Source organism: Cryptomeria japonica, chromosome 10 (genome assembly GCF_030272615.1).
Source record: "Cryptomeria japonica chromosome 10, Sugi_1.0, whole genome shotgun sequence".
In the NCBI taxonomy this organism is placed as follows: domain Eukaryota; kingdom Viridiplantae; phylum Streptophyta; class Pinopsida; order Cupressales; family Cupressaceae; genus Cryptomeria; species Cryptomeria japonica.
In genome coordinates this window covers 578,443,971-578,470,688 of record NC_081414.1, presented here as the reverse complement: position 1 = coordinate 578,470,688, position 26,718 = coordinate 578,443,971, and the positions used below count along the sequence as shown (strand labels likewise).

General features: G+C 35.0%; 1 protein-coding gene across 1 annotated transcript; it reads right to left on the bottom strand.

The window, feature by feature from the left end:
* Window positions 1-23,854: 23,854 nt before the first annotated feature.
* LOC131071901 (subtilisin-like protease SBT1.7) lies at window positions 23,855-26,140 on the bottom strand. The gene has a single exon (XM_058007872.2). It carries the CDS (start codon window positions 26,138-26,140, stop codon window positions 23,855-23,857), a length of 2,286 nt encoding a protein of 761 aa, XP_057863855.2.
* Window positions 26,141-26,718: the final 578 nt, after the last annotated feature.

Below are 26,718 nucleotides of genomic sequence, written 5' to 3'. Positions count from 1 at the left end.
TTGTCTACATCTTTCTTTGGAATTGGTTTGGCTATCTCAGTCATCCAGTGACCTATTGCTTCATCTACTTCAAGCATTGTCTGCATCTTGAGTTTCTTCAGCTTTGATGCCTTTCCCAAACATATGTTGACCATGTCTTCCATAGGGATTGTAATCGGCACTACACTCTATTTCTTTCCAATAGCAACTTCCAACCATCATGGTGTGTTTGCAAGCTCTTTAGGTGGAGGAGTTGTCTGTATATCGGGTGAAGTGACAATGACCAAGGTGTTCATGGGGTCTTTTAGGCTTTCCACTTCTTTGCTCATGTCCATTTCCTACATCATAGGTTCATCTAGATCCTGTGGATCCATTATTTCCTCTATCTCTTCACTAGGGTCTAGGTCTACAACAAATTGTTTCAAAATGGGATCCCTACTCTTCTTCTTACTCCTGGACCGAGTTACTCGAGCAATTGTGAAACTTGATGGTGACTTCTTTGATCTCCTAGGTTGGATTTTGTCAATAATAGGCCTTGAAACACCTGAAACATTAACAATTTCATTAGTGGAAGAAATGGGAGATTGAGTCACAATGTGTGAATCAATTCTTAGTTCATGTGAGGACATGTGAGATCCCTCCTTAAACTTTTGGTTTCTCAACCATCTTTCTGCTCTTCTCACAACATTGAAGGTTCTAGTTTGAATATTGTCATCCTCCTTTTTATTCCAATCAATTTCTGGAATTGGTTTTCCTTGAACCTCTGTGTCGAACTCAGGATCTAGGACATCTTCCCCTATATCTTCTGATACTCCAAATAGATTGGTTGGAATCTTCATGGTAATTATTTGTTGCAAAGTGAACCTTGACCACAGTCTTCTCCTTACCTCATATTCATCACTGCAATTCTCCCAGTAATCCTCCAACTGAGGCTCATGACAAAAATGGTTATCCACACTTAGGTTTTCAATGGAATAACCTCTATTGTCAAACTTTCCTCTTGCCACATATGGCTGCAGATTCATCCTCTTGAATTCTAATTCTAGGTTTAGAGCGTCAGATACAGATTTATAGCTATAGTATCCGAGTTCAACAGGGAATACAACTCCATGCTCGACCTTTGTTCCCAATCTCTTATCAATGTAAGCTAGCTGCCTACTCACCTTTATAAGTACATAGCTATTGAAGGCATACCTAGGTATCTTGAATGGTTTACCCTCAAAACCACCTACCCGTAGGTAAGTAAACCTGGGAAATTGAATAAAGAAGCTACCATATATGTTGATGAACTCCATTGCTTCAATGGATATTCTCCTATTCACATCCCCCTGGAGCTCAAAAGCATGTTTTCTTGTGAATACTCCATTCCATCTATCAATTTTCTCAACATGTCTCTATTGTTGTACCAAGGGATAATAATTATACACCCGCATCCCATCTACCCAGGGTTCATTAAGAAAACTAGGCCAATCCCTTATACAAGCTAGTATGTAGAAAAGATAAGAAGACATATAAAAACCTAATATTCCCACAAAATTACTCAACCCTTCATGAAGTCTTTTTGCAATTACCTGAGACCAATCAAGATACCTATCACCAAATAACAACACCTAGATGAAAAATTACATCCAATCTTCCCAGTAGAAAGAATGTGAGTTTCCCTTCACCCTGTTCAGAAGTATCACAATATCCCACACTTTTGTGATGAAATGCTCTCTAGTCAAGGGCTTTGGTAGCTGTGACCCTCCTTTCTAAACTTTTAGGAGCCAATTCCTAGGAATCACACTCATGTACTTACTCTTCTTTTCCAAGAAATAGGCATACGAGTTCCCAATGGTCCAGTCCCCATATTAGTCCTTGTGCGGAATTCCCATTGTCTCCATTACTATTTCTCTATTGATACTGACTAGCAACTCACCATTACTAGTTTTGATGCATATGTTCTCTATATCATATCTATTCAAGCCATCACCAAATCTGGACATGGTGCGACAAGCAGAAACGCAACAGGTTCAACAAAACCGCATTTCACTATTTTCTCCATCATTGAACCGATTTGAGGGTTCTTGGATCTCTCTAAGAAATCTCTTAAATCAGAATGATTCAAGGAAGTGTCTTCTAGCTCTGGTAATATACTCACTAGACATGAGATCTGACCAAGCTTTGGCAATATTGACCTCATACTGCCTATCTATACTTCTAACCAAGAAATTCTAAAACAAGGCAAAATTTTACTTCAGCAATTTAAAGATTTTCTTCCTATATTGATAAATCTTTAGAACTTAGATAAAAATGGCTTAGGAGGATTTGTCTTAACTTACCTGTTACCACCATGAAAATTGGAAACTTCCTTAGGAAATCAGAGCTGGTTTTACCTTCAGCACCTCCAATTTGCTCAAATATGACAATTGCAACCCTTACAACTATGGAAATAAATTCATACATTCATTTTGATCAGATGAGAAAATATCTATAGAGCCACATATGCTTCATAATGATTTACTCAAGCATGTGAAGTAACAGTGAAATGATTAAAATCTGACACCTTCTTAATTATCTATCACTTCCGCACAAGTAGTTGATGCACTCATGATTACTTTCCATATTTAGAATTTTAAAAATGTTGAATGCTGAGAATATTCCTTCTTGCCGCGCCACTTTCATTATCATCAAAAAGCCTTAGAGTTAGTTTTGAAGTGAACTCATGAACCTTGAACCATTTGACAAAAAGTTCAATGGTTCAAGAATTTAGGAAGTACAACAATGAATGAGCGACACACAACAATACCAGGAACAAGAAACAATGATGATTATTAAGCAGAAGCCTTAAACCATTTGAACTGCTTGAGATTTGGCTCAAAGTTCAAGGTCGGAAAATAACTTAAAACATATAGACATGCACTCGTTATACAATAATACATTGTCGCGACTCACAAAAGACATTTTGAAACTTGAACCAATTAAGGTTCACAGGTTCAAAGCTCAAGACGTAAAACAAAAGTGCGCTTTCTCTCATGAAGACAAAGACCACTAATGACTTTTTTTCTAAAACGCGCTTTGAAATTTGAACCTATTGAACTTTTTAGAAAGAGTTCAATGGTTCAAGTATGAAGAATAAAAAAAGACCTGACGGGAATAAAGGCACAATAAGGCAACCCGCAAGTATGAACATTCAAAAGGGAAAATTGCAGGGGGGACTAACAAACTGGTAAAGAAGAGTTATTTTGATTGGATCTAATGATCGAAAATGATTGGTGATTTGTGATTTGGATGGTTAACTTGTATCATGGAAAGGTGTATGTGACTAGAACTAGAACTTGTGGAGATTATCAGAAGGTTTGTTTCAAATTTTTGATGAAGTTTCGCTCAGGTTTTAGTAGGGTTTAAGACCAGTGAAGAAATCACCAAACCAGTAATGATTTCTATTATGACAGTGATCGACGATGAGTCTACATGAAGTTGTTAACATGGCACAACCCACATGAAAGATTTGATAGATGTTTTGGTGAGATTCAAGGAAGATTTTCTTGGAATCAACAAAACATTTAGTAAAGTGTTTTGAGGGTTTGACTTTGGTACAGATCGGATTTTCGTGATGGGTTACGATCAACCAATGGTTAATATTACATTGTAATTATTTGTAATGAGATGTATAGCAATCTGTGATGATCTCTTATGATTTTAATTGTAAATTGAAGATGTAATTAGGATTTTGTGGCCGACCTAGTTGAGATGGCTATTTAGGATGACACAGTTGATGTTCAGTCTGTCGGTGGTCTTAGAGAATGTGTTAAGTCATCCAAGAGAAGTGTGAGATCTTCTTGAGAGTTGCAGAGTGTTGTATATAACTAGATTTGATCAAGAAAGTAGAGAAGTGCAAGTAACAGATCATTTTCTTTCACTGTTGTTTCCTAATAGTTGCAGCAGGTTAAATCCCTTAACCAGGTAGGTCCTAACAGGCCTTAAACATTTAAGTCCCCTAACAGGGAAGCTCTCAAAAGAGTGTTAAATCCTCTCACAAGGTTGATCCTAACAGATCATTAAGCTCGTAACCAAGCTACAAGGCAAATCCCCTAAACGGATGTCTCCTAACGGGGTGTGATCCTAATCGGGCGTATTGTAAGCTCCTAACAAGGTGTACTTTGAAAGAGTACAAATATTTGTGGGTGCCAAATCCCACCGTGGTTTTTCCCTATTTAGGTTTCCATGTCAAAAACTTATGGTGGTCATGTGTGGAATGGTTTTCATGTGATGTTCTTGTTTATATTTCATTTCATGCATTATTTCTGAGATACCGACTATGATGTTTTATCATAAGTTTATCAGAGTTTACTGATATAGATAAGGAGTTGTTTGAGAAATTTTTAGATCTTATTGATAAGGTTAATGAGTTGGTAAATGATCAAGTTTATATGATTTCTTTGGTGGTAAAATTATTGATAGATATGGTTAATGATTTGATTAATGTGTTAAGCAAATCTAATAAAGAGGTTATTAGATCTAATTAAATAAGTTGAGACATTTGTTAAATGGTTTCAGACTTGATATAAGTTTATTTTGGAGTTGAAGTTACAATTGGTCTTAATAATGATTAACTAGATCCTCATAGGTTTAACATCTTATGCAAATGAGAGGATTGAATCCCCTTTTATATTAGCCTAGGAGAAATAATTTTTATCTCACTGAAGCCCGACATAGAAGAATTTAAGTCCTTAAGAAGAAAATTAGGTCCAAAGGTCAGATGGACCCATCTTAGGGCCACCCTAAGAGAGAGGAAAGGGGCGCCATGCCCCTATCCAAGGGGGGAAAAGGGTGTCATGCCCCTATCCTAGGGGGGATAGGGGTGTCATTCCCCTATGCTGCCCTATTTTGGGGCTTGGACAGGGTCCTGAGGTGATACAAGGGCTAAAATGAGAGAAAATTTGAAATGATGATGCAGACAGGGGTCCCAATTAAGTAGGGGAATGCAGTTGCAAAGGTGAGGGCCTAAAATGCAGTCAAAATTGCAAGGGTTGAAATTTTATGATGCTACATTTAGCCCCCACTTTTATCAGGAGTGTGGCTTACACCAACGCTATCGATAAATTAGAAGAGAAAGATAGATTAAAATGAGAATGCGGAGCAAGATCACAAGGATTATAAGACGTCACTAATCTCGAGGAACAGAGCCCCCAATCTCAAGATCTTAGCTCACTCAAACATTATGCGAGAGCACACATAACAAAAAAGAACAAGACAAACAAAATGAGACAAAGCACAAAAGACACACGACAAAAACCAAAACACGAGACCACAAATCAACTAGCCGAAGAGACCTCAATACTCAAATGCCTCAACAACTAATTGAAATACCAAGACAAATGCCATCACATAAACACCAATAGTCACATAAAAGAGAAAATTTGACATCATCCATGAACCACCAATAGTAAAACTATGAGTTCATGAGAGGAAGAAGAGAGAGAGCATGAATACACACTTTGGTGAACCATGAGAATAAAGGTGAACAAAGGGAACCATGGACATCTTGCCCCTAGAATTAGGTGATCCATGGAGAAAAAAGGACATGGAAAAGTAGCCCCCAGATTTTGTCTAGGTGATCCATGTAAAGGAGGAGGGTGAGAACATCATTAGTTCCACTCGACCTTGTGCACATGTGTGTAAGTAAGGTTCAAAGAACCTCATAGGAGTATATGCCCAAGTATGCTACAACCTGTATAAGATGTATACTACAAATGTCAAGAAAGTGGCGACACCTCACTCTAAGAGGTTTCCCTCTAGTTCCGAGAATATCCCACTGTATAAGATAAAAGTGGAGACATCTCGCTCTAAGAGGCTGCCCTCTAGTTCTAAGAATGACCTACTATATAAGAGAAAAGTGGTGACATCTCTCTCTAAGAGGTTGCCCTCTAGTTCTAAGAATGACCCACTGTATAAGAGAAAAGTGGTGTCATCTCACTCTAAGAGGTTGCCCTCTGGTTCCAAGAATATCCCACTGTATAAAAGAAAAGTGGCAACATCTTTCTCTAAGAGGTTGCCCTATGGTTCCGAGAATATCCCACTGTATAAGAGATACAATGCGTGAGAGAAATATAATACAAAAGGAGCAGTGTGGGTGCCCCCCCTTAAGATGTCAACATACTTTAATGTTGACATCTTAAGGAAAATAGAACAAGGATACCTTCCTTCAACACCAATAGATATCCATCATGCAACAATGTCATAAATCCAAGCAAGAGAGGTAATACTCTTCAAGAAAGGATAAGATAGTTTAAAAGAGATATATTGTTGTAAGTGTAAAGGAGATCCTTGGAGGAGAAAAGATCTTTGTTCAAAAGACATCTACCCCCAAGAGGAGTTGTCTTAGACAAATATAAAATCTTCTAGAATGAAGCGTAGAAGAGAACAAGAATTCAATCCTTCCTCCTATTGCTAGGTGAAAGGGATTCTTGATGAAGGATGACTCACTTTTATCCCAATGGGGATGGGTGAATTTATTATAGATATACATTACCAAATTTAAAAGAGGTTGTATTCAAGGACTTACACCTCTTGTATAAGAGAGAACCCTTGAACAAGCAACAACAATCGCACACAAGTAATGACATCAAGTAATAAAACTCACACTATCCTCAACATAGGAAAGAATGGATCCTTAGATAAAGATAGAGAGAGAGAGAGAGATCATTGCCCCCCAAGTGTAGGACAATGAGAAGAAGTACAAAAATCCTAGAGAGAGACTACTCATAAGAGATGTACTGTTTCAAGCAAGGAATACATCCTAACCAAGGAACAGACATGCGCTTGCATGAAGGATAACTCCATTCAAGAAAGGACATCAAGTTATGAATAACACAATAGAAGAGGTAATTTACAATGAGAGAGAAAGAAGAAGATTCACAAAATTTCCCTGGGGAGAGATTTTTCATAATAGACATACTGTTTCAAGCAAGGAGAATATCCCACTCACGAAACAGGCATGCACTCGCAAGAAGGAAAACTCCATGCAATAAAGGACATCAAGTTTATGAATAATGTACTCCATAAAGAAAATAGTGAAACCCTAGAAAGAGGAAAAGGAATATTCTTTTCCCCCAAGCATAGAGGCAAGAATAAATAGACTATTATGTTACTCACTAAGTATGATTGCACCTGAGATTGTACCACCATGAATGACAAGGAGCCCCCAATAGGTAGTGAGGAGAAACTTAATAGGAACTTGAATGTTATTTTAAATGATCATGATTAATATGACATTCATTGTCAGATGTTATTTTAACATGCCTAACTCAATGTAATGTTGTATTTGTTTTTTCAAAGCTTGACACTCATTAGTAGAATGGTCATGGGTTTGATGATATTTACAAAAAGAAGAAGTTTGAGAATGTTGTTTATGTTTTCTTCTTTGTTTAGGACAAAGAGGAGATATTAATTTGGAATTTAGAAGATTGGTCAACACATTTTCTTGTTGTAACTCAAAATTAGAATGAGAAGGTGTGGATTTACAAGACAAAGGAGAAGAAGATGCGGACAAAGGAAAGTGTGATTTCTCATGACTTTGTCACTTGCATTCAAGAATTTGTCCATTGCATCCATGTGTATGTTCAAAAGAGGGTTCACTCTTAGGGGGAATTGGATTGAAGTTTAAAGAGTCCCAATCAATTTCAAGATTTGTGTTAAGAGAAAAATTTGGAATATGAAATTTAGGCTTCTTAGACTTTACAGAAAAGGTAGGAGTGAATTCTAAGGACCCCCAATCATCCTCTAAGAGTCCTTCTTTAGGAACTTCTTTGGTAGGAGATGGTTTATTTGAGTGAATTGAAGAGATGATTGTAGGAACTAAGAAATCATATGATTCTTCACTTATATTCTCATCAACTACCTCATTAGTATATGTGTAAGGTACAACTTGATAATCAGGAATAATTTTTCATTTCCTAGGAAAATGAATGGAATTGATTTGATTTTTGTTAGGCTCTTGATTTTTGGGAGAGAGCATTATGATGAGAAATAATATCATCCTCTTGTTCTAAGGTATCTTTATGTTCAAGACATTCATTAGGAAAAGGACTATCATATGTAATTAATGCTTCATCTTTAGAGGGAAGATCATGAAAAGAAGGTATGATATCACTAGGATAAGTAGCCATAATATCATCCTCTTACACCAAATAATCCTTATGAGGGATGTACTTTTTAGGAGAAGAAGGAACACAATTCTCCAAAGATTCATCTTTAGGAGGGAGATCTTTGAAAGAAATGCCCATATTCCCTTTTTGCACCAATGTGCCCTCATTAACGAGATCAATTTTGGGAGAGGGTAAATCATAGGTATGAATGAAAGGGAGAACTAAATTATCATCATATGCATGAAAGGGAACATCATGAACATCTTTGATGTAACTTGAAATTAAATTAGGAAAATAAGATAAGAACTCCATATGCACTTATGATCAAACAAGAAACTCATATGTCATTTAACCATATTAATGTTCATCCCATACATGCACAAAAAATTGAATAAAGGAGGGAAAATGGAATTTCAATTGCAAATTTGAAATTTGAAATTTGAAACTTGCAAAATAATTGAATAATTCAAAATTCTAGGAAAAATGATTGTTCAATTAAATGAACAAATTGATTCAAAGAATAATAATGCACCCTCCTAGGAAATTGAAATTTAAAATTAGGATTATGTAAAAAAATAACCTCTTAATTTAAAATTATCCAAAAGAGATTGAATTTTTAAAATTAGGGCCTATGGTATACCACTTGATTTCAAATTTAAAATGGACACAATTAAGATCTTAAAATTAGGGTAGATTATAATTAACCACTTAATTTTAAAATTTTCCTTGAAAGTTGCAATGTTGAAATTGAGAAATGCTTTTGATTTTAGAGGGATCAAAATTCAACAAAATCAATCAATTTTCTAGATTTAAGCAATTAAATACAGTCATAACAGTCTCCCAAAATTTTGGGAAAAAAGCTAAGGACCGAGTTGAAAGTGCATCCGGTCCTCCCAACATTTTTGGAAATTTTCAAGGATGAAGTCTATGATGATTTGAGAGCTAACCCCAAAAAATTGATTGATTTTACGATCTCTAGATAGGCGAAATTAAGGTTTGAATGTCGAAATGGGACTCTATTAGGGTTTTGAAAAAGATAAGAAATTGAATTGCAAATTTGTAAAAGGTCAAACCTAATGGATAAGGGTCACCTTGAATAATATTTAGAAAATCAAAATTGGCTGAAATTGATTGAAATTTGCACAAAATCCAATTAAATTTGAAAATTAGGGTTTTAGGACCTAACCACTGAATTTTAAAATTTTGAATTTTGGGAAAAGGAGGGAAATTGAAAGTTTGAATTTTAGGCAAGAAGACAAGCCTGAAAATAGTAAAAAATCTGAAAATTAAATGTAAATCCAATTTTTGCACAAGTTCAAGTTGATGTTTGAAAATTAGGGTTTTGGCAATTAACAACTTAATTTTGTAAATTTGATTTGCAAATTGAACAAGACACTGAAAGAATTGAATTTGATAAGCAATTTAATTTTCAGATCTAAGACAATAAAGAGCAATTTTTACAAAATACAAGCATGTAAGACGTCGAATTCACCAAAATGTAAAGTGAAAAATTGAACCCTAGTGATTCCCCACCTAGGAGAGAGAAAGAAAATCACTAGGATGATTTTCACTTGGGAGATACTTTACATTCAAAAGAGGGGTTGAATTCACTAGATCCAAACCCTAGAGTGAATAAGGATCTGAATACTAAGTGAATTGCAAGGGTGCAATGAAATTTGCCCTCTTTTGTAAGTAGAAGAGTTGACTTGTTGACTATGTAGAAAATGAAGACAAAATGGGTGAAATAAGGAGCTACTGGTTAGTTTTGATTACCTAGTATCATATTTTTATATGTACATAATAAAGTTAAAAATACAAGCTTAAGCTAATTGAGGCTAATAATGAATAACAAACGGTTGAGACAATGCCTATTCCAATGAAAAAAGTTCAATATAGTAGTTAAAAACACTTAATGCATTAACTACAATAGTACATAGAACCACACATTAAAAGGTGGGATACACAAATATAAGTGGATAGCTAGATTTTCTTACATATAATACAATACAAAATTACTAAAAGATATTTTCATAGTAATATTAGTTTTCGCATATCTTGCATAGAAAAAAACTTCTTTTAATTGAGAAAACATGTCATAGCATTAATACAAACTTTTTTAGTATGCACGACAATTAAAAAACATGATTCAAATTACAAGCAAATAAATAATTGAGATAGGTAATTATGTGAGAAAGTGTCTTTCATTAGTTTCTTTGTATACACAAATATTGATGAATGATATAAATTTCATATATGCACTTTGATAAATAGAAATTAGTTTTTAGGATCATTAGTTATGGAAAGTGCAAATTTGAATTCTGTAAGGTTGTGGTTATGCATATGATCTAGTCTTAGGAGCATAATTATGTCTAAATTTTTGTTCAAGATAGAAAAATTATTATGAATGGAATCAATAAGTTTTGAATTGAAAAATAATGCATATTAAAACTTAAGACTAGTGAGAATTTTAAGAAAATTTATATTATATTCTATATTTATATAACAAATAAATCCACATAAATTGATGTACATATATTTTTTTTATAAAAAAATATTATTTATTTATAACAATTTGAATAAATCATCTTTATTAAATAGTTAAAAATTATAATGAATAAATCAATACATCATTTACCTTATAAAAAATATGAAAAGAATTGAAGAAAAACTGTGCACAAACTAATTAAATGTTTGGAAAGAAATATCTAATTAATAAGTAATTTTATTTTAGAAAACAACATATAAATAATTTGTAAACAAAATGACTATAAAAAATGAAAAAATATGAAAGGTCTCATGGGTTGGCTCAATTGGTGAGAGCTTTCAATAGTAGACAAGAGGTTCATTTTCAACAAGTCCATGTGATGTCAAATGACATATTGTATCAGCATCACTAAAAAAAGAAACTGCATGATTCACCAATCTAAAAAAAATACAATAAAATAATTGAAATTATAAAATAGCTTCAAAACCTTGTAAAACATTTAGCTATCTAAGGAAATAATGACACTTATTCACCTATAATAAAGCATCTCTATTATTCTATTCACATCATTAACACCCCATAAACACACTACATAAAAAAGATTCACATGATATGAAATGAAATATTAAATGAAAATGTCTCCCCATGGCCCTATTCTTCCCATGTGGCCCTTACAACCTTGACAACCACTGGGCATAAACTTATTCAATAGAAACATTCCCAATACTTGGATTTTAAGAGAAATCAAAAGATATTAAAGTCCATTTGGACATTAAGATCTACAAAACACATTTTCGTAAAGTTCTTGGTTTGCTATTGCAATGGCTTCTTTAGCTGCTTCCTAGATTGAATCTGTGCTAAGCCATGTGTGCTACTAATCATAACCCTTTTGATTGCTCTTGCAATTATAATTTAAGCTTTTGGTATCGATTCTTTCTATACTTAATCAATGCAAAATGGTTTGATTATCTAGACAATTATTTCAAACTATGGAAAATAGGGGTTTGGATAAAGAGTCTTTGAATGCTCTACGCAATTAAAAATAATAATCATGGATCTGATGTGTCATTTAAAATGATGTTGCATATTTGATTAATTCAAACCTTCCTTCCCCAAAAATTCTTGACCCCGACGTAAAAACTTTCTAGCTAAAAAATTTTGGGTGGCGTGAGACACATTCCCGGTGGAGGGTTTCTTCACCTAAAGATAAATTATCGACTAAATATCACAATAACATTGTGTTCTCTCTTAGCTTTCTAACTATGCATTTTTCTACATTTCAATTATGTTAAGGTTTTGATCTTAATTTCTTTTGCTAGTGTCTTTCTTTTTTATGAAAAACTTATCTATATAATTATTTATTTTATTTTTCATCCATTCATCAACATTTGAAATAAATTAGATGTTGGCAACAATGCAGCATACTGAGAGGGTGGGGGGTGAATCAGTTTGCTCACAAAATCTACACAACTCAAACTTAAATTTGGATCAGATAATTAACAATGAAAGCATAAATCAACACCACATCAATAACAAGAGGATTTTATGTGCTCCCCCTATTTGAACACCTTAATCTTTATCATTTTAAAAATAAATTAGTAGTTTAGAAAATAGATTCAAAGCACTATGACTCTTATTCTTGTTGCATCCACAAATTTTGAGCATAGTCATCTTCAATTTCTCATCCAAGATCAGTTTTTCCTAATTTAAGAAAAAAAAGTGACCACTTAATACCCTCATTTGGTCCCCCATTTTCATGCGCTCACCCAAGTCATAGACTTAACCTAAAGAAAAATTAAGTCAAGTGAACTCATCTTGATGTGAAGTGCTCAATATCGCTCCCCATTTACCTCTTTTTCCATGCATTCACCCAAAAAATGGTGGAGTCTCTCAAACACTCCACATTCACCTAAAACCTCATGCACCCACTCAATTAAGGATGCAACCACCAAACTTTTATTAGTAAAAGAATCTCATTTGATTTTTCCTTGGCATTTAATGCCCTAATATACCCCTTGCTTGAATTTCAAGGCACGTACGTTTTGTCCAACATCTTGTAGTTGCATGTATTGGCTCACCTAGTTTGATTAGGGCTCCTTATTTGATACATTCATTGCCATCACTCCACTCTTATTTTGTTCTCCTCTAAGCTTTCTATTCACTGAAAAAAAAAAAATTTTACCCCCTAATCACTATTTATTCACCCCTAATTGCTCTTTCTAGCCCCATTTATTCATACTAGCTTCATTTTTCTTTGTTTTTCTTTCATCCATCCCCATTTTTCATCCTCCATCCTATTTTCACCCATTTTATTCTTTTGAGAGGCCATGCCTCTTTTACTTTCCCACCTTCTCAAGGAGGCATCACCATCTTAACAATTGTTCTTCCATCCCATCCACATTGGGGCATTAATTTCACTCATTTCGTCTCACGACTCATGTTTTTATTTTTATTTTAAATAACATTATTTAAACACAAATTGAAGGAGGGAAAAAATGTAGAAACCTAAAATTGATCATTTATATTTGATCAATTTATCCTAATTTATCTTATTCATGTCCTCTATATTAATCAAAGAATATTTATATTATTTAATTCATATTCACAATTATCTTGATCTTCTTCTAAAAATCATTTCTTCATATCCTCTAAGGTCTAGCTTAAGTAAATGATTATTTCTAATTATTTACCTATCACAATGATCCTTTTCTTCCAAGAATTAAATAGAAAATTATATTTATTTAATTCACCTTTTTCCCCACCCTCCACAATATTTTTTTTAAATCTATGATAACCCCTTAATCCTCCTTTAATCATTTTCACATGTTAAAACAATAATTAAGTGGGGATTTGATTACTCCAATTCATCATAAAATCCCCTTTGTCCTTTCATGTACCTCACAATCATGGGTCAATCTTAGATGTACCCCTTTTCAATTAGTCTCATGTGCTTGGAAGGCATGTTTGTATCCTCCTCAAATTTTTATTTATACCCTTTAGTACCTCATGGGTAAGGTTGTTACAAAATACACCTTTATGATGAACTTTCCTAAGGCATCTCTAAATACTCCCATCAAATCTTCTCCATCAATCATTCCTTGTGCTCCATCTTGTCTATTGGTCCTCCTTGAATCTTGGAGCCCATCCTCACATTCAATCTCCTTGTGAAACTTGGCACCATCCCCTTTCTTGAGACATTTCAATAAATCTTGGTCATTGATCCTCCTAGTGCATCCTAGTCATCCATCTCTCAAATAAAAATATATATAAATTTTCTCCATTCTTAACCATTTTAACAACACACCTTTTGAATGCACAGTTGTGTTAAATAATTCTAAGCATATATATCAACTTAATCAATTGGGAAAATCCACTCTAGACTGTGTAACAAAGAAACCTAACATGGAGTACTTATTTTTTTTATGTTTTTGATGGATTTCTTTAGTCTAAAATAAGTGTAACTCATTTTCTTTTTGTGATGTTCAATCTAATTCTTTGAAGTATTCCCTCTATACCTATGTAAATAAAACTAATTACCCAAGTAAACTTAATATAAACTATGCAATACCCCATTCATGGGGTTTTTAGAGTTAATTTGAATCTAAATTTATAAGTTAGTCCCCTCCTCTAAATGGATGCAAATGAATTTCATTGGGGCAACAAGAGCTATCATTGGAAAATTATGAGCAATTTGTTTAGTTTGACATACTTTAAGGAAACGCATCAATATACAACTTCAAAGAAACTATAAGATGATTTTTTGGTGTAGGAGCACCTAAGGTTTAGTCAATGTGTCAATTTGGGGTTTTGAGTCTTAGGAGTTAGGGTTAGGTCTATTTTGATTTAATAAAGTCTTTTGAGACCATTTGTAATGTTATTTCATGTTTTTGGGTTTGTTTGTCAAAATTGGAGTCACGATTTTCAAATTTGTCAAGTTGCTCAAAATGTTGTCTTTTCTGTTATCGGGATAAGTTATACTGATAAGATTTCATTGGGGTAAAAATTGTCATTACTATTATCGAGATAGGTTAAACCGATGAGGGTATTATTGTGGTTATCGATATAGTTTATAATATCGGATTTACAAAATTTTGTTCAACCGACTTTGAATAGTTATTCCGATTAGGTAAAAACATTGGCATCAGGATAGTTAACCCGATAAGCATCATTGTGGTGGTTGTCATCAGAATAGCTAATCCGATAAGGTTATCCTCAGAATAATTTACACTATCGGGATTGCAAGATATTGTGTAGCCGACTTCGATGGGTTATTCTAACATGCATCCACGTGTCTCGATCAATATAGCTATACTGAAATCAATGACATCAGGGTAGGTTTATTCTATCAGGATGACTTAAAATTGTTGTTCCACCTTCATATCTTATTCCAATGGAAGATCAAAGGTCATGATTGGATTTGTTATTCCGATAACTCTACCCAGTGTTGGTCTATTAGCTTGGCATATCTATTCTAATACCTGTGTTCGATAGTGATTTATCAAGTGTGGAATTTGAACTGTCATGCATTCCAACAGTCATGCTGGGAAAGTTCAAATTTGGTATAAATTGTATGAGAAACAAGCAGAGAGGTGGAGAGAGAGGGGGAGAACTAGAAGAATTCTTCTATGTAATTTTGTAACTATTTTTTTTTCAAATTTGAAGACGTTGGCACCAATTTTGCAAGCTTGTTTCCACTCTGTTTCTATAGTTTTCCCTTTTTACTGTATTTGCATATTATTGTATGAAATCAAATGTGCAGTGTATTACTTTTTGTTGCCAATGATTGGAATTTTGTAGTTCTAACATAAATCTGACTGTTTCTCCCTAACTCGATTGTCATAACACCTTGAAACCTAGCGTGAGGGCCCAAGAGGGGTGAGTGGACAAAATTCCATAGTTAGCTATATAGGCTTATGTTTTGTTACAATTTGACGATTTATGTTGTGACAAGAAGTCTTTGAAAGGTTTTTTTTGTTTTGAATGTTGTGAGTCTATTGAAAGGAGTTTTTGTATTGTATCAAGTGGTATCAGAGCAAGGGAATAGATTCCTTGAAGGAGATATTGGAAGTTTGAGAGAAGAGTGAGTGAGTGATTATAGACAAGATGCATCCTAAGAACGTTGGTACTGCTAGAGAGTTACAGGAGTTGAGAGAGAAGAATACAAGGCTACAGGAGTCTTATAATGTTGTCTTGGCAAGGCTTGAAGCCTTAGAGTCTAATCAGAGAATGTGAGTGAAGAAGAAGAAGAAGAAGAATTCCAAGAAGCTGAAGGAGAAGAACAATTGGACCCTAAGGAACAGAGGACAGTCAAACTCCTAAAAGCAGTTCAAGGTGATAAAAATAAGGTGAATGTTGATATGCCTATGTATGGAGGTAATTTGGATGAAGAAGAGATTCTAGATTGGATTGCAGCTATGGACAAACACTTTGAATGTGAGGATGTTCCTGATGAGCAGCAAGTGAAGATAGAAAAGACAAAACTGAAAGGACATGCATTATTATGGTGGGACTATGAACAAGCTGAAAGGAGGAAGAGAGGTAAGGCAAAAGTAGTTTCTTGGGACATAATGGTTGCTAAACTTAAGGGTAAGTTTCTTCTTAAAGATTATGAAGTTCAATTGTATAAGAAACACCAAGGCTTGAAACAAAAAGAGTTAGATGTCAAAACTTATATTGATGAATTTTATAAATTGAGCATAAGATTAGGTAGGATGGAAGATGAGGTTGAAAAGGTTGCTAGATACCTTGGTCGACTTAGATTTAACATTCAAGATGAACTAGTTATGGAAAATCCAAGGACGTTGGAGGAATGTTTTCAATTGGCCATTAGAGTGGAAGAAAAGATCAAGAGGAGATAGGATAAGTCAAGTAGGGGCAGAGGCAATGCCTTTAGGGGTAGAGGAATATTTTTTACTTCAAGACAGTCAAATGAAAGCCAAGAAGATGCAAACAAAAGTCGGGAGCAAGGTGCAGATTTCAGAGGTAGAGGCACAAGAGGCAGATTTGGTGGAGGTAGGAGTTCCAATATATTTTCAGGTAGGTTCTATAATTGTCAAGAGTTTAGACACCCAACATTCAAGTTTCCTGAGAGACAAGGGTCTACATCAAGTGGTGAAAAAAGGGTGAAAAGGGAGTCCAAATTGTGTAAGAAGATGACAGTGAAAGTGTCAACCCTCCAAATTATATTTCTGCTTAGGAAGTAGGTGAAGCATTGATGCTAAGAATAACACTTTTGAAGGAATCTAAGGAGAAGGAGATGACTCAAAGAAGGATCTTGTTCAAGACCACATGTAGATGTAAAGGTAAAATATGCAAGGTAGTAATAGATTCAGGTTCCACTGACAATATGGTGTCTAGAGATATGGTAGATAAAAAGAAACTAGAAATAATTCCTCATGAAGCACCATATAGAGCATCTTGGGTAAACAATAATCAGTCACTTTTGGTAAATGAACAAGCCTAGGTTGAGTTCCAGATTGGAGAATACAAAGATAAGGTACTTTGTGATATTTTACCCATGGATTGTTGCCATCTAATCCTTGGAAGGCCATGGAAATTTGATAGGCAAACACCTTATGATGGTAGAAGGAATACCTACACCATTGAGAAGGATGGAAATTTTTTTGTATTAACCCCATTGTAGGAGACTGAAGAAGCAAGAGCCAAGGCAACAAAAATCGTCTTGGTTGGCAAGATGAAGTTAGTGCAAGTAAGTGAAGATGAGTCAAGAAAAGTTTCAGTCACTCCTATGTTTGGAGATACCAAATCAGAAGGTTTGCAGACTATTTCAGTTAGGGATGACAAGGGTAAGGTGTTGATACCTCAATTAGATCAAACAAAGGCTAAAGATCAGGTGTATGTGTAGCCACAAGGTGGGTGGAAGGAGGATAAAGCAATCCTAGTTGGGACTCTAATTTATCCTATAGTGGAAAAAGAAGTTGATAAGAAGTCTTGTTCTGCAGTAACAGAGCATTTCGGGTCTGATAAACATGGTGGATCAAGGGTTCTAGTGTTCCAGTGACAGAGAACTTGAGGCATAAAGGACAAGTGATTAGACAAGGAGCTAGGAGAGTTTGGCAAGGGTCAAAGGATAGATATGGCAAGCATGAAGCAGTTGTGATGAAGAAACTAGTTCAAGATACTCAAGCAAGGATGAAACCTTAGGAAGGTCAGATATGGACAAGGGCAATCTAGTTTCCAAGGGACTTGGAAAATTTTCAAGCTGGGGTGTTTGGTACAGGAGCACCTAAGGTTTAGTAAATATGTCAATTTGGGGTTTTGAGTCTTAGGAGTTAGGGTTAGGTCTATTTTGAATTAATAAGGTCTGTTGAGACCATTTGTAATGTTATTTCATGTTTTTGGGTTTGTTTGTCAAAATTGGAGTCATGATTTTCAAATTTGTAAAGTTGCTCAAAATGTTTTCATTTATGTTATCGAGATAAGTTATACCAATAAGATATCATTGGGGTAAAAGTTGTCACTAATATTATAGGGATAGATTAAACCAATGAGGGTCTAGTTTATACTATCGAATTTATAAAATTTTATTCGATCAACTTTGAATAGTAATTTTGCTAAGGTAACAACATTGGCATCGGGATAGTAAAGCCGATAAGCATCGTTGTGGTGGTTGTCATTAGAATAGCTAATCTGATAAGGTTGTCATCGAAATAATTTATACTATTGGGATTGTAAGATATTATTTAGCCAACTTCGATGGGTTATTCCGATAGGCATCCACATGTCTCAATCGGTATAGCTATACCAAAATTAGTGACATCAGGGTAGGTTTCTTCTATCAGGATGACTTAAAATTTTTATTCTGCCTTCATGTCTTATTCTGATGGGAGATCAAAGGTTGTGATCGGAGTTGTTATTTTGATATCGGTACCCAGTGTTGGTCTATCAGCTCAGCATTGCTATTCCGACACCTATGTTTGACAATGATTTATCAAGTGTGGAATTTGAATTGTCATGCATTCCAATGGTCACAACGGGAAAGTTTAAATTTGGTATAAATTGTATGAGCATCAAGCGGAGAGGCAGAGAGAGGGGGGGAACTGGAATAATTCTGCTATGTAATTCTGTAACTATTTTTTTTTTCAAATTTGAAGATGTTGGCACCAATTTTGCAAGCTTGTTTCCACTCTGTTTCTGTAGTTTGTCCTTTTGACTATATTTCCATATTATTGAATGAAATCAAATGTGCAGTGTGTTACCTTCTATTGCCAATGATTGGAATTTTGTAGTTCTAACATAAATCTAACTGTTTCTCCCTGACTCGATTGTCATAACACCTTGAAACCTGGTGTGAGGGCCCAAGAGGGGTGAGTGGACAGAATTCCATAGTTAGCATATATTCTTATGTTTTGTTGCAATTTGACAGTTTATGTTGTGACAGGGAGTCTTTGAAAGTTTTTTATGTGTTTTGAATGTTGTGAGTCTATTGAAAGGAGTTTTTGTATTGCATCAATTTTAAAATAAACTAAAAGTACATGGAGTCTTTCTCAACCTTTAGGTTTGTAAAATACATGGAGCTAGTAACATGTAGATAGAAGGTAATCCCATGGTTATTATCAAGGTCATTTATTTATGAGGATCTCAAAATTAGAACATCAACAAAATTATGGAAAATGCATGGTTGATATTGGATTCATTTGTAGCATTCACTAGATATAACACATCTTCAAAGAAATCAATAGAGAAGCTAATATCTTGGAAAGCTAGATTTCATTGATAAGAAGGTTGGTAATTTTATCAATAACTTGGTTGAGATGTGAGAATATCTTGATTCCATATTTAATTTATAAGAAATTATCAAATAATAAACTTTCAATGGGTGGGATTCATTCAATCCATACCTAATGCATAATCCACGTGATAGTTTGCATCTAGGATTATAATATTTAAAGGAAGCTTGGTACTCCCACATGACCAAAGCAAAAGAACAACCCACATAAATAATAGGAAAATAAGTATATTTTGGTCCTTAAAGTTCCACTTATGTCAAGAGCTAGTATCTAAGAGCAAGTCGAGAATATAACCACTTTCCATTATTGTAGCGTTGCATCTTAGTTTAAACCCCATGGATTTATAGATTTTTTAGAACTTCACAAAATAATAAACACCTTTATGTGGTTGGGAGAAAAGAGGAGACAATAATTTTCTTGGAGGTATTATAGACTTGAATTTGAGGAAAATATTCAAGATGAAAGCTATTGTCATGTTACATATAAAGTGATAGTGGGTGATGTTTTCTAGTAGAAAGTCATAGATATAGGGTCAATATCTGGTGCAGTCACTGGCTAGGAGGGACCTCAAAGAGATCAATCCGGACCGAGCAGTAAGAGTAAACACAACGGAAACAAGAGGATATGATGGAGGCAATGCAAAACTGAATGAATTAGATCATGAAAACTAATTACAGATAACCAGTAACATCCGAGTTACAAGATTTGGCTCACTGGCCTACTACATGCATGCTCAATTACATAATTGGTGAACTGCAAACGTCTAATTCTTAAGATCTATCTTCTATATTCTTCCTAACTTCCTAACTGAATTATGTTGCTTAATTACATTGATTTATATAGTCTAGAGGGATCTAGTCCACCCAAGAGGGATCAAATGTCGAAGAATAAGATCAAACATGTAAAACCAATAGGTCAGCCTCCGCCAAAGAGATTCCTCTGGAAAATCCAAAGGACAAAGTGAGGATCAAAGAGAAGGTCGACCACATGCCAAGGAACATCGAGATCAACGAACGGGGGCTCCACAAGCTACGAAAGGGTCCGCAAGATTCGCCAATGCAAATAGGTCCAAGCGATTTTGGTGTCAGAAAACTATCTCAAAATCCGGAATCGATAACTTGCCTATAAATGATCCAAATGCTCTGGGATTTAGGAATAAGGAAGATGATCATGTCCTCAAGAAAAATCCATCTCTGCAAGATCCGATGAGCCAATGTAAGAAAATACAGAAAGAAATGTTGAAATTACAAAACAGAAAACAAACTAGAAAGAAAATATTTTTGGTTGATGCAAGATTTCCAAGAACCGGGGATGCTCCTGCATCAATATTGATGTGGCCTCCATGCTTGTTGGGGTGCCCTTGGATGAAACTTAGCTAGAGGAAATAGCCAAACAAATCACCATTGTCTTGGTGAAATGTCAATGGAATAAATTTGAAGTAGGTGAACTAGAATTGTTGATTCGAGGGTTAAGGTTTCCGCCATAGACTAGTGCCTAGGATATTAATAATGGGGTCATTGCTAGTTCTCGAATACCCTTAATTATGCATACTGATGGACTCCTTGAGGCTATTTGTAAACATAGGTCTATACCAAGTTTCAAATTCCTAAAATACGATAGAGGTTTGACCCTACTTCTACATGATCAATCTTTTGCAATGATAGAGGAGGATGGGTAAGATTGTGTTTTGGTGAATAAGGGTTACGATAGTAAAGCTAAAATTTTGTTAATATGGATTGACCAAGTCATAATAATTTTAATATAAGTAATGTTATACATTTTTTTAGTTTAGATTGAATGATTACTTCTCAACTATAGGCATAACTATTGTATTAATATTGTTCGTCTCTCAAGGAACAACATGCATGCAAAACATATTTAATTATTCAATGAGTGTAATTACAATGGCAGCAAGTGTTAGAGTGTGATAGTGTGAATATGTTAAAAAAAAAAATTAAAGAACTTCAACATATATTTAAGAAACAAACTAAAACTATAAAATAAATCAAGCAAATAAAATAAAGAACTCTTAATAAATACAAATAACATGATTCATAAATAGTTCTAAAATAAAATAATATAAAAATTACTTCTAAAAAAAATATAGTAATTTGAAATTGATATCTCTCAACATTTTTAAATAGATATATTTAACATATCTTTACTAATATTTTATAATAAAAAGATATAATCTTATGAAAATATCTTTCTAACTGATATATGATATACTAATAATTACACCGACAACTATATCAATAAATCACCACATATTACACTACAAATTTGTCTTCTTATCAAACTTTTCAATCAACCAAAACCAATTATTTTTTATCTAGTCAATGGACTTTAAGAAAAAACCCAAATGGATGATTTGTCCATGTTAATGACCATTGAAATAGCTACACATCATATATGTATAAACTAGTGGGGTATAGTGGATGAGTTATTATTGCATAGAAAACATAAGGAAAAAAGGTTGTGGCTATGGAATTTTCCCCACCTCACATTTTATAGCTGAAAATTTTGGTTCATCTCTTCTTCCCGTGGATTTTTCACTTTATTTTGCTAAGTGGTGTGGACTTTTTGTCCTCTTCACGTGGAACACTCATTTCTTAATTTGACTGAATTCGAATCTCTCACTACCAACATCTAAATTCAACATTTTCAAGCGACTTAAATGATAAGAGGCTCAATTTAAGGTATATTTCAGTTTGCTTCAAATTAGTAATAAATAAATAATTTCAATAATTAAGATTGAGATTAATTTATTATAAGCTAATTGGGTTTTGAAAGTTAATGTTTATTTGTTGGTTGTAAAAAATGTTTTAATTTAAAATTGGACAAAACAATATTTAAGATCATATATTTGATATTTTTATAGATTATATGTAGACATTTTGAAAAATTAAATAGGAATTGAATTGAGTAAATGTTTATATAATTACAATAGTTTTTTTTGTCTTAAGTCTATTTTCTCTTTAAAAGTGTATAGAATTTAAGTTTTGCAAGCACAATAATGAAGAAAAAGGCACACAGGCATTTCAAATCTCAAAGTTTGAATCATCAAGGTCATTGCCACTACAAAGATCAAGACCAATTTCTCACTACCTTTCTATTGATTCCATGACTTTTCAATTTTATGCATCAGGATGCAATTGCCTTGGTATGGTCAATAATGCAAATTATAATAGATGGTATTGCAAATTTCCAGAAATAAATCTGAAACTTATTCTTGAATTCCTTCAATTCATTGACTCAATCCTTTATTTCTTTGATCAACCTTCTCTTAACTTCCAACCTTCACAAGAAGAATGCTCACCCTTTTAGTGTCTTTTCAACGTTCTATTTCTATAGCATAACTAATTATTTATAGCCCCAACATATATTTGTTAAAAAATTAACAATATAATAAGATAATATCATTAATGTATAAAACCTAAATAACTGATATATTCTTTATTATTTTGAATTTCGATTCTAAAATAATAAACACGTTTAAATCCAACAATCAAAGATTATTTTTTGAACTTCTTTATTATCCAACACTAATATGATCAAATTGTGAAACATTCTCATTAATGACAATAATTTCACATATGTTGATGTCAATAAAGCAAAAGACATAGAAAGTAGAATTGTTTTAATGTATTGAAAAGAGTTTTGGTGATCTGAATTATATGTCCCAAATCTCTAAAATTCGATAATCTTCCAAATGCAATGGGTGCCAAATTCGAAAAGAATACCACACAACCTATTTTTAGACGTGTTGATGTCAAATAATGAAGCATAAGAAATGGAAAGTAAAAAGAAAGTGTACTGAATAGGGTGTTCGAGTGTTATTGATCTAAATTGTAAGTTCCAAAATGCTCAAATTGGATAGTCTTAAATGTTAGGGATGTCAAGATTGGGAAGAATAGCCAACACTATAATGATCAAATTGAGAAACATTCTTACGTTAATGAGAACAACTTTACATATATTGATGTTAAATAATATAAAAAAAGAAATAGAAAGTTAAAAAAAAGTTATGTACTTAATAGGGTGTTAGGGTGCTATTGATCTGCATTCTAAGTTCCAAATCTCTAAAGTTGGATAGTCTTCCAAATGTTAGGGATGCCAAACCTGGAAAGAATACAATGAAGTCTATATTCAGACTGAAGAACTAACAACCAATTACTGAGGCGGGTAAGAGCTCCTTCACTTTGATAAATAATAAAATGAAACAAATCAAGAGATAATTTTTTACTTATGTATTAAATAAGCTAAACATGATAGATAGATAGATAAATTGATCTTTTAACATCCACGAGACAAAAAAGAAAACCTAAAAAATTAATTTTCAATTTGAGCTCTGTGCTATAGATTTTATTGAAAACTTATAAAATGATGTATAGATATGATTATTTATTTTGGTAGAATAGTGGGACAAGACTAAGGCAGGCTCAAACAATCCAGCCAACAGACAAACCTGACCAATAAGAATTAAACCTAGACATGCATGAATATTATTTTTAATCAAACAGGACTACCACAGGGCTCTTCACCACATGCCTGTTGTTATCAATCCAACTCAGATACCCATACTCAAAACGCGTATTCTTCTCCGCCTCCACTGTGACACTAAAATTCAACTTCTGAAACTTCTCCATAAATGTTAGACTGGAGGGATTCACCTCTATTTTGAGCCCTTGGGGAGCCTCGACCACCACCTTATAATATGAAACTGAATCTCCTACATTCGTGATTGTTCTCTTGAACGTTGTGGACGACTTTGAGGCTGAATTCTTTCTAAAAATGGCAGTGAAAGATGGGTAATTTAGCCCGTCAGAACCCAAGTCAAGGTCGCTGGAGCATAAGACTTCGTTCCCAGTCATGGCCTGAATCTGGTGTGCACTGTAATTGAGGGTGCACAAGAAATTGACATAGTCCTCCACGCTCAAATCATAGACGAGCCCGGGATCAATAGCCCTCTGTGCATCCACTTGCCCTGCTCCCAAATCCAGAGGCGTGGCAGGACGACCATTGCGGCCCAGATCACCAATTGTGTGATTCAGATTGTCCACCCCGTAAGAAGTGGTCATGAGGGCAGACCTTATTGCCGCGGGACTCCAGTCAGAATGGACCGCTTTCACCAGAGCACTGATCCCGGCCACATGTGGGCATGACATAGAAGTACCCGATACAATATAATACTTATTTAAGCCTCTGGTATCAGGAAGCCAAGCTGCTAGGATATTAACCCCAGGGGCTATGACGTCAGGCTTGAGGACATTAGGACTCGGAAAACTGGGCCCTCTCGATGAAAATTCGACCACAGAGGGCGCAGGTTCGAAGCCCAGTACTGTGACTCCGAACTGTATTCCAACTACAGGATCTGATAAAGAAGCGTACTTTAGTACTGCATCTACTGCTCCTTTATCTCCAGGTGGGAAGACCGCAACCGGAAAAGTGTCATCTGGGTAGGCCGTTACGCCGATGGTGTCGACGCCCACCAGAACCAAAGCCACGGCTCCTGCAGCAATGGCGTCGTCAATGATCTTGCGGCTCGTGTTATTGAAACACAAGAGCACGCTTCCATTCACTTTCAAGGCCTCGAGCTTCTTATTACAGGCGGGGTCTCCCTCATCATAGCGCAACGGAGTAGAAGAAATCGTTGCTCCCTTTTGAGGATCGGAGCCCGAGTAGTAAAAGGAGGATCCATTCACAACTGTTCCGTCGCCAAGCTTCAACGAAGCTTTGAAAGTCCGGTCGATTGTGCTGGCTCCCACTGTGAAAATCCATGGCGCTGCGTTGTACATAGTTTTTCGAGAAGGCCCATCGTTGCCCGCAGCGCAAACCACGAGAACTCCCTTCTTCGCCGCCGCAAAAGCTCCCAGCGCTATAACATCTTTGAAATAAGGAGTCACAGAGTCGAACCCGAGAGAGAGCGACAAAACGTCAGCGCCGTCATTAATGGCGCTCTCCATGCCGGCCAGTACGTCTGAACCGATCGCTCTTTCCGAGGCACTCGCCCAAACAACCTTATACATCGCAATTCGTGCCGCCGGAGCCACGCCTCGAGCTGTGCCCTGAGCATAACCGTATGAGTTCACGCCTTCCACGTAGTTTCCACCTGCAGTTGACGACGTGTGGCTTCCATGACCTGCAAAATCCCTCGGAGAATCGTAGTCTTTAGAGAAATCGACAGTACCGTATTTGGCCAGGTTGGCTTTATTGAAAAAGCGGGCTCCTATGAGTTTTTTGTTGCAGAGAGAAGGATCAAAGTGTGTTCCTTTTACACACTTTCCTTTCCATCTAGCTGGTACGGGTTCCATTCCATGGTCGCCAAAGCTCGGGCTTTCTGGCCAGATTCCTGTGTCGAGTATGGCAATTATAACGTCTTGCCCAAATCGGGATCTTGGGAGGAGACCCGAATTGGGATCCAGTCCGAGGAATTCTGTTGAATGGGTTGTGTGAATGTTTCCCTCTGGATCGGGGAACGATAATACATGCCCGGGCATCTCCTCCAGCATGTCGAGCTCTGATTGTGTTAACAGGGCGCTGAAGCCTTGCATGACTGTATCATAAGTGTAATGGTAGAAATCCGCGCTCTGGGTGTTCTGATCAGCAGTTACTGATTTTACAGAAGAGAGTAAGGATTTGTACCAGTGCTCGTGGGTGGAGAATTCATTGGGCTTGATGGATTTGTCCATACAGATGATGTAAGTTGAGGCGTAGTCTGCGCCTTTTGTGGTGACGTAAGAGGTGAACATGAAGCACACTAACAGCAGACGAAAGAGAATGCCATTGTCTGCCATCTTAGATATCTGGAGGATTTGAGATCACCAGAGAATCAATGAGAAGAGATGCTTCCCTCGCTTGAACCTCTCATTTCTCAAGCTTTCAATGGATGGCCAAAATACAATGTTTAGGAGATTGTGATCAACCGATGTTCACGTTTCAACATCTGCAACATTTCCAAGAGATTTCCAAGTCTCGAGTCGCCTTCATGCCAATTGTGATTTTTTCTTTTATTTGTCTAACGTTGTTGAATTTCTGTTCTTTATGTTCACATTTTGTAGGGTATGTATATCTGGTATATGGTGTATGCTCAGGTAACGCGGAGTAGAGATAGTTCTATATACTATATATGTAGACAGTAGACTATAAAAAGTTCTGTTTTCATTTGTTCTAATTAACTTGCTTGTTTCTTATGTTTTGAACATGATTTAAAAAAATTAAAAACTCTTATATTTTATCAAATAATAATAATGTATGTATTAACAAAACTACAGATATGATAGAGGTAAATAAAATTAAATTTATAATCATGTAAAACAATTTTAACATTTAATTATCTGATTAATAAATAAGATTTAAAAGTTGAATATTGAAT

Coding starts and splice junctions, on each gene's coding strand:
- LOC131071901 (XM_058007872.2), bottom strand. CDS start 26,140: ATGGCAGACAATGGCATTCTCTTTCGTCTGCTGTTAGTGTGCTTCATG.